This window comes from Cyprinus carpio, chromosome B7 (assembly GCF_018340385.1).
Source record: "Cyprinus carpio isolate SPL01 chromosome B7, ASM1834038v1, whole genome shotgun sequence".
In the NCBI taxonomy this organism is placed as follows: domain Eukaryota; kingdom Metazoa; phylum Chordata; class Actinopteri; order Cypriniformes; family Cyprinidae; genus Cyprinus; species Cyprinus carpio.
Genome location: NC_056603.1, coordinates 32379894 through 32389892, shown reverse-complemented (window position 1 = coordinate 32389892; position 9999 = coordinate 32379894). Strand labels below are relative to the sequence as shown.

Below are 9999 nucleotides of genomic sequence, written 5' to 3'. Positions count from 1 at the left end.
ATACATACTATGAAGCTGTTTGTATACTAATCACAATGCCTGAAAATAAAATATATTTTCCTTTAAATGTTATAATGTTTAAGATAATTCTAATGTCTGAAGTCTCTTACCACCATGACTAAAAGGTTAAATCACAAATAAAGAAATCTCACACAAATGTTGAGAAGCAAAAGTACTGATTTTAATGGTCCAATAAATAGTTCCACCGAATGACCAACACAGCAACATATGTCAGCAGAGTGCCTGCATATCAGTGCTTATACAGATCTACAAACTTTGTGTGTGTGTTCTCAGACTTCCACAAAACAACATTCAAATCTCCAACTATCCAACATATGATTCAATCCCTGGAACAGTTAGCAAAATTGACATTTTATTCTGCTTTAGCCTTTGTAAACACACGGAAATGCTTGGATTTAGTGGGACCAGAAAGTAACAAAATGGGTCAATGAAACAAATCAAGGCTCTATAGCATTTGTTTTGACCTTCTGAGTCCAGAGGCTCTGCCCAAGACACTACTGGGGATGGGTGTGAATTAGTGGGCGTGTGAGGGTCTACCGCGACCTCTTCCTCTGCCAGCAGGTGCAGCCGGGCCGTCAGCAGTAGAGCGAGGGTTCTTGATGGTCTCATCCACTGAGAGGATGAGACACGCAGCTTCAGAGGCAGCGGTCAGGGCATTGATACGCACAATAGAGGGCTCCCATACACACGCCTGGAAGTTATCTGCTATATCTTCATTATTCACGTCCACTCCGTACCACATACCACCCTAAGGAAGAGAGAGATCATGCAAATGGATTAATTATAACACTCATTTAATTTAGATGATTTAATGAAAAATAAATAGGCATGACTTGTGTAAATACCTGTGCATGCTTGGCCCTCAGTTTGTTTAGGATATTGGTCGCATCAAAGCCTGCATTGTCACACAGCTGTCTGGGAATGATCTCCAGGGCTTTGGCATAGGCTCCGATCAGCAGCTGCTGCTTCCCTGGAATTGTCCTAGAATAATCCCTCAGATACTTCGACAGCTCCATCTCAATAGCGCCACCTCCAGCAACAATAGAGTCATTCTGTCATGGGGAAATACATGTTCAGTACATGACTATATTTGTAGTGTTCAACAAGGACTATATTTGTTTTACTTTTAAAGGGGTCCTATTATGCTTTTTCACTTTTTGAATTTTAGTCAGTGTGTAGTTTGTATGTTTGGCCATAAAAAAGATCCACAAAGTTTAAAATCTCACTTTTCAAGTCCACTCGAAAGGAAGATATTTTGTTAAAAAAAAAAAACAACCCTTTTTAAGAACTACAACGAACGGCTCGTTTGGACTATAGCGTTGTTTTCCGGTTTTGTGATGTCACAAAGTGGCCCATTAGAATATCATTAAAATAATTCCCGCCTACGGAAATTCGAATGGTTGGGGGTGGGGAGGGGTGAGGTCATGGTTAGAACGCTTGGTTGAGAGCATCAGACAAGACGACGACAAAGTGCTGCTGTAGCATCAAGTTTTCGCAAGTTATTACACATGCATCTGAATAATTATGTAAATATGTTACAATTATGAAAACATTTTTATAAATTGCTGGAAGTACAATACTGGACAATGATGTAATCTGCAGAATTTACACTTCAATTATGAGACTACTGTGTTTCTTATACATTCATTTGCAGCGCCTGCCACAATATCAAAACTGACCGCCACAAATAGATTTTCCAAAAGGCTTTGAGTTCGTTGAATAAACAAGAGTGCTGCAAGTTTCAAAATCAAAAACCGGTGTGGGTGTTTTTATATCACTGTATTTCTGAAGGAATCCGACTGTCTTCAGAAAATTATTGATGTCATTTTTAGGGCTGCACAATATTGGAAAAAAACTCACATTGCAATATTTTTTTTCTGCAATATATATTGCGATATGAAAAAGAAAAAAAAAAAATCAGATGACTTCAATAGCTCTATTTGAAAAAATAAATAAATCAGTGATTGGGGTGATTTTGTAGGCGAGTAAACAGGAAATAAACAAAATTCAAGCCTAGATAACAGAACAGAGATACAAATGAAATAAGCAGTTCTAAAAATATTCAAGTATAATTATAACAAAATTCAAAAATTTTGATAATCAAATGTAAAATAACACTGCATAGTTTTCCCTATAAATTAAATCTAATAAATCTGTTAAAGCTACAAAAGTGAGTTTTCTTTGTGTTTTGTTGTTTAAAATTCATGACAGAAAGCAACAGGAACATTAAACTCCTGTGAACCAATACACTGCTACACATCCATGTCCTTTCTCACTTGTTTACCTTCACCTAAGCCATAAGCATCTGTGTTTAATAGGATACTTGCAGAGCACAGTATTTCAGGCACAAATAGACGCAGAAATGAACACAATTCGGTGTTCACGTGCATCTGCGTGGCTCTCACTGTGTCTACACCGGACGCGAGCGGTGCGACACGACTAAATACAATAGAACCAATTATAATCAGTAATGCTGTGTAACTGACTACACTGGATGCGGTGCAACATGACAAATCCTCGACAGTAAACTGATGTCTATTATGTAAAGTACTGAAACAAAGTTCAAATAATATGCAACGGTCACTTCCACATTTCAGTGCATCATGATTATTCAGGACAAAATTACTACTGTCCTGTGTCATTCAGTTTACTATACATTGTTAACACAAACTTTCAGTCTTTGCCCACAAGAAATACTGGAAATCAAAGATAAAATAAATCTGCAGTCGTAGTCATTTGTAGCAAGAGATGAAGTTTTCCCCACCTTGATTGCTCTGCGCACAATCATGATGGCATCGTGCAGTGAGCGATCTGTTTCCTCCATGAACTGCTCTGCACCACCCCTCAGGATGATGGTGCAGGTCTTGGCCTTTGGGCAGCCTTTGAAGAAGTTGTATCTGTAATGCAATGCACACAGTTACATTGTGTGTACTATGGAAAATATTTACGTGAAATCTCTTATAAAAATCTCTAGTTTCATGGACATAATTACATTTTGTAGATACATAGAAAAAAACATACCTTTCTCCTCCAACCTGCACTTCTTCAAAGAGCTCACACTGTCCAAGCACATCATCAGTCAGGGCACCGACACTGGTCTGAATAGAGCCACCACAGGCCTGGAGGAGACATTACAGATGCTTTAACTGCTACACGGTCAACAACAACACAACCACGCACAAAACATTATTACGTGTGCATAAGAGATGATATATGGCATTCATTTACAATTATAATGCTGAGTAAAATTGGACTATATTTACCCCAATATAAAAAACAGACTACAATCGAATCATAAAAGTACTTTACACAGCCAAAACTAACTGACAGCATAAACACAGAATATCATCACACCATCATAGTTCTCTTAAGATCTTCCTCCACAACACGGCCTGCACAGAACAGATCTCTGTCTGCAAAGAATTGTGTAGCAACATCTCCAATGGGCAGCTTTGACAGCACCACTTTAGCCCCAGATTTGTAGATCTTCTCCAGCTTATCGTACAGGATGTTCCATTCAGCATCAACAATGGCCTGATAGTCCTGCAAACAGCCACAGAAACGTAGAAAAACAACTGAGTTTGGCCATGATGGGTTATTGACATGAGAATCTCTGAAAAAAAGAATTTGCAGACTTTGGGAATGGTTATTGACAGTCAGTTTTCTGACGTGCTTATGGCCTAGTTTTTTTCAAGAGATAACCTGTGATGGTTACCCCTTTCACACGTGTGTTTAAAATATTCTAGCTGATCCCCCAGTGTGAGTTTTTTAGAATGTATTGCCTTATTGTTTCCACGGCCAGGTGTCATGTTTGTCACGTGACACACCGCAGCCACAATAGCACAGTATTACACATGTATAACTTTTATTTAGTTTTTCCTTTTTATTAAACATATTCACAAACGTGTTCACTATATTAAAAAATATCTGATATTCTAATTCTCATATATGTGCAAATGAATGTATTTGGTAGTTTATAAACTTTTGTAATGACCATGTTAGTTGATCTATACCGGGCACTACCATGTTAGTTCGTGCTGAATCCGACCTGAGGGATTTACAACACGTTAATTTATCCTACAAGCTCTGGTTCTCTGGTTCCGTGCCAGCCAAAGCGTGAAAGCAGATTTTAATTCAGCAGTTGATCATGTGACGCACTGAACATTCTCATCACACCGGTGTGATCGTGCACGGTAAAGGGTTAAGAGCAGTACTGACCTCCACAGAGTTGACACGGACTTCTGCATTATCCTTCTCTGCCTTTAACTCCAGCTCAATGTTGAGCAGTGCGATTTTTGGGTTCACATAGCGCTTGGGCTGCATCTCAAAGCCAGCATAGGAGAAGGTCTTCTTGAATGCCACACCAGCTACAAGCTGAGAGTCCTGATAGACAGAAACAAAAACAAAGGATTGAAATGTTAAAATCTGCATCTGTTTCTTTTGCTGCAATTCAATAGAGAGACCTTTTTCGCCAATACTGCATCTCTGGGTAAATCCACAGTGTTCAGCTATTCCACAACAATGGTCCTTAAATGTAAAGGCTTTGTTCAGACTGGCAAAAAAAAACAGTTTTGTCTTATCGAGTAAAGGCTGGAATGGTTTTTCCCCTGATTTGCCATCTGGAGTAAGTCAATGCTAGTTGGAGAAGGTCAGAACCAGTCTGCATATTCTCAATAGTAAGATTAGACATTTAATCGGAAAACATATAGTGTATGATGGACAGAATCTGATTTTCTAGCTTCAGATAAAGATTCCATCTAGTCATAAATTATTAAACATCTCGAAGCCAATTTCTAACAAATCTCCAAGCAACTATATTTTGTGTAAGTTTGTTGCGTTTCAAATAACCCCAGTTGTTCTCCATTTACAAAGTAGGCAAAAGTATGGTGCATAATGTTTTAAAATATATTTTAAAAGATGTGAGGTGTACTACTAAAGATAAAGTATACACACAATAAAATATACACTACAAAAAACCTTTAAAAACTTAAAAAACAACAATCAACAATGAATACATTGTGAACAAAAATCTTTAAAATAAAAAAAAAACTGGAATCCAGAATCCTGCTTCCTCTCACCTCCAGAGCGCCACCCTGCACCTTCTTCACTCCAATCATCTTCAGAGGAAGTAGATCATCCAGCATCATCACTGCATCCACCACCATCTTGGAGAAGAATTCCTTCTGTCCTGCAATCAGCTTGGAGTTCAGAGCCGTAGCAGCACACTTCTCCAACAACCCCCTCTGCTCACTGAGGAAGCAACAGAGGACAAATGATCACCTCTGTGACATTTATACGATAATAACACAAGACTATAATACATAACAGCACACAGGGTTGGGACTCACTGCTTGTCATCCTTTTTGATGGTAACAGCGATTTCTTTGATCTTTTTGACAGCGAGCTGTGTGGCGGTGCGGAATGCTCTGATGATGGTCTGGGGGTGAAGACCCTCCTCTACGTATGGCTTTAACTGCTTCAGAAACTCAGCAGCAAGCAGAGTCACCGAGGTGGACACTTAAAGAGCCATAAGATTATTATGCAAATTGAGCCCATCTGGTTAAAAATAAAATGTATGTCTTTTTAAGTGCTAAAAATGTAAGAAATGTATCATTAAAACATTTAAAGTGCTTTCTTAAAAGTAAATAAAAAAGGAAATGTGTCATTAAAACATTTAAAGTGCTATCCTTCTGCTACAAAATATAGATTCTGAGATTAAAACTATAATAGAACATTTAATAAATGTGTGTTGTAATCAATAATTAGTTGAACAGGTGTTTCATTGCGTATCTATAATATTTTCAATTAATCAACACTGAAAACTAAAATTATCTACCTAACTAACTACTTTTTAAAGCAGTATAAATATACCCACAGAAAGTGTCAAACTTACCTCAGCATCCTGAGATCTGGCGATGTCTACCAGAGTCTTGGCTGCAGGGTGAACAACATCCAAAAGCTTCAGAATCGTGGCTCCATCATTAGAAATAGTGGCTTTGCCTGCAAGATAACGTCATGTCAATCACAGCATGAAAAATCAGAGCATCGTGTTAATATGATACCAGTCTGAGTCTTCAAACAACACTTCAAACTCACCTCTGTTATCTACCACAAGCTTGTCCATGCCACGGGGGCCGAGGGTGGTCCGCACAGCCTCTGCCACAACCTGGCAGGCATTGATGTTACTGATGAGCTGTGGGATCCCCTGAGAGGTGTCCGTGCCCTCCTTCAGGAGGATGACTGGAGTGGGCTGAGGAGAGAGGTTTAGGAATCACTATAATATCATAACTACACCATCTTTTGAATTCAATTAAAAGTTTTTAAAAAAAATTAAGAACAGCTCAAACTAGAAAACAACAACAACATTATTTGCAACAGATACATTCACACCATTATGTGCTCATTTCCATGATCTTTCCAAGCCTGTAAATCACATTTTTTTTTTTTTTAAATGCACTGATTTTAAGGTTTTCCATGACCATGGGAGACTTTTGACAGTTCTTACACAGCCAGTGTATTGACCATTTAACGTTATATAAGTTAATAAATAATGTGCTGTAATATTTACTTATACAACATAAGCATACATACGTCCATTATCTCTTTATATACACACAGATAAACATATTATAAGGCTATTATAAATAACAGTAATATCCGCTCGTCTTAGTTTTTGCATTTGCTGTCATGCACAAAAGATATGTCATGAATAACCCTTATATCTCTCCATGTGTGTCTGTCTCTACGTGCTAAAAATAAGGGTCTTTATTCGGAAAAATAAAAAATTGTTTCATAAAGTCACAGGTTTATCATAGCAACTAAAGAGATGAACAGTTGTGAAGGGTGTAACCGGTTCATTAGCTCATGATGCTAAACTAAAGCCTCTGGCATTATTAAGCAACCACACAGATTAAAACTACCGAGTGAAATATAAAACAATATGTACACATGACGTACAGAGTCGACTTCTGCACATGGCGTCGTAATTCTGCCCGTCACTTTACAGAAGAATGATCGTTAGCCACCAAGCTAACTAGCATCAATGTAAAACTTTCTGCGTATTATCGCATCTAAACCAGAAATAATCTCACAGACATGTCCTGTGTGCTTTATTCTCCTGGACGTTTATATCCCAGTACTAGGAAATGCGACAAAAGTTCAGATGATGATAGATTTGAAGGCAAAACCGGCATGAATGCAGACTCACCATCATGTTTGCAGGCTAGAAGAGGACGGTCCCGGGTGAGGTACCCACAATGCACCTAGAACTCTCTAGAACACGAGACGCGGTTGTTGTTAAACTGATGATGACCACCTGAGGGCGCTATTACTACAGTTTTCATGTCTGCTGCTCCGCAACCTAAAAAGAGGATTTCTTTTCCCCGACATATCAGCTATTAATTAGTTGTTAAATAAATAAACAAACAAATGTTCCATTATGGAAGGTAAATTTACATTTACACCAGGAAATACACTTCGTAGCGGAAAGTAAGTGGTTTGTTTAAATACTAATAAATAAATGTAACCAAACAATAAATAAACAATTTTAATAAATAAAGTAGCCTTGCAGGCCACAATATGTAAAATGCCTGCTTAGCTGTCTAATGTAAAATAGTCATTTAAACGTTTCAAATAAATAAATCAGTAATATGTGACAAATGTCAATCAATCTGACATCTCTATTTTATCCTAAACATTGATTGACCAGTTTTCTTGCATTTGTTTAAAAAAAAAAAAAAAAAAAAAAAATTTAATTAAGGTGATGATGTACATCCAGCCCGTTGTTATCACAGAATATATAACCCCCGACAGGGTGATCAGGACGTCAAAGGGGTCTTGTATCACCCTGAAGGGGGTTATTCTGCGATAACAACTGGCTGGATGTACATTATACCACTTATTACACGGCTACTTGCCACATGAGTAAATAATTAGACATAAAATATTGATTTGAGTTGAAATATTTGAACGCAAAGCTTCCGTGAACACAGCAGTTGCGAGCAAGCAGCAAGTTCAAACTAGATGGACATTTAAGGGAAACCACACAACATTTCACCACATAAATAATTAAGGCAATAAAAGATTTAAGACGAAGATGTTTTAAAATCTTACCAGTTTGTTAGTTATCTTATAATCCATTACAACGTACAAAACAATCATAGCAAAATGGCAGCAGCTGTGTTTGTATGAAATGAGAGAGCGATTCCGCAATACCAAAATGACATAATGAAATAATTGTACACCATTTTGAATCGAGTTTTAATATTTTATTAGCTAAACAAACGCCAAGCTTCCACCAAGAAAAAACTGTTCCTAGCAAGAGTACAGAGCTGACTTTAGTTACCCGGATGAGCCTGTGTTATCAGCCGGTTGTTATCGAGGGATAACATACCTCGGAATGTCACGACTGACCAATCAGAATCAAATATTCCACAGAGCCGTGTAATAATAGTTTGTAATGGCTCCTTTAACATTTTTTTTCTCTCAGTGGCTGAACCACAGAGAGATTATCCTTCAGAACAATAGGATTCAGGGTAAATTAAATCAAACAGATAAACATTAAAAACACAGTGTTTAAAGCACAAATAACAACACTCAGACTTCAATAATTTATCTCTGTTTCCAACACACACACACACACACACACACACACACACACACACACAAACATCATGTTCAACGGCCTGAACGTATTCTTCTCTGTATATTTAAGATGTCTTAGATGTAACAGTATATGTATACTTATTTTTTTATTTTTAACCCAGTGTAACTACAGGCTTAGGCTGCTGTGGTTTACAAGTGGTTCTGCATAGTGAGGGTGGCGCATGTTTCTTTCTGTGATGTGTCTGCAGTCTGTGGCTGAACTCGAAGCTCTCAGGGTTCCCTGTTTTAGACACATGTAATTATCAGACGTTATATATACGCACCCTGCCTCGCCCTTATGGAGGGTACCTTTTAACTGGGATATTTCTGGCATCTATGGCAGCTGACCCACCCAGCTGTAAGACTGCACAAGATGAAGATCCAGCGCTATGTAAAATGTTCTAGGCCCCATCCAGATACACAGAGATGACTTTAAAAAATACAAAGAATATAACCTGCCTTGCTCCAGACCACAGTCACGACTGGTCAAGCGAAGCTCTCTGATTGGACTGTCAGTCAAAGCCTTCAGAGCTGAGCCCTCACTAACAACCTTTACAAATTGTACTAGATCTCAGGCACCCCGCCTTAGCACTCAAAAGAGACATAAAACAGATCTCATTCGGCCTTTATGCCCTCTCTCTTTCTCCCCCTGTTTTTCTGTCCCTCTGTCATTATCAACCCTCTTTCCAATCTCTCCTCCTTTACTGTACCCTTTAATGTGGCCATGCCACTCCATATGTGTCCTCTGTGTGATAGAGTTCAGGCTGTAATCACAAACACCACTGATGAATGGAGATTGCTGGCAGCTTTTGGCACCGGCAATCTTTTCCTCCTCTCATCTTTCTAGTCTATTATATGGACCACCAAGCAACGGGGGCTTCATGTGGACTTGATAATTCCTACCAGCACAGAAATGCAGCTATAGATTGGTGAGATAAGGCTGGGTAGTTCCGAATAGTTTCATTCTAAGAATACTGCAAACCGTAATTTAAACATGACACAACATTCAGGGAGATGGATGTGTATAGGGTTCACACAGCTTTAGACATTAAAGCGATGTGCAGTGATTTGGATCCAAGAACTGGCATGGCAGGACTGAATCAGTTTAGAGGGCTCGATATTTAATTTGCAATAAGAATGTGTGTGTGCATTCATACGTTAGTGTTTCTCGTCCCTTATTAACTAATTCTCATGTAAATATCTGCACTTGAACAAGCAAATCCATGGCCACTGAGAGTGTTGTGCATATGCAGCACTAGGTGAGCCATTAATCTGAACACTTGCATCATGCTTGACAATTAAAAAGCCAATCCATCACAGCCTAATCAATACCTT

The 9999-nt window shown here is 38.4% G+C and overlaps 1 protein-coding gene across 1 annotated transcript; it reads right to left on the bottom strand.

Moving 5' to 3' along the window:
• Positions 1–159: 159 nt before the first annotated feature.
• Positions 160–7249, bottom strand: cct7 (chaperonin containing TCP1, subunit 7 (eta)). The gene is made up of 11 exons (XM_042728355.1): positions 7229–7249; positions 6118–6271; positions 5911–6021; positions 5370–5538; positions 5100–5271; positions 4240–4404; positions 3376–3564; positions 3043–3140; positions 2786–2918; positions 867–1073; positions 160–769 (listed from the first exon to the last, which is right to left on the bottom strand). Exons 1-11 carry the CDS (start codon positions 7232–7234, stop codon positions 536–538), a joined length of 1638 nt encoding a protein of 545 aa, XP_042584289.1. The 5' UTR covers positions 7235–7249; the 3' UTR covers positions 160–535.
• Positions 7250–9999: the final 2750 nt, after the last annotated feature.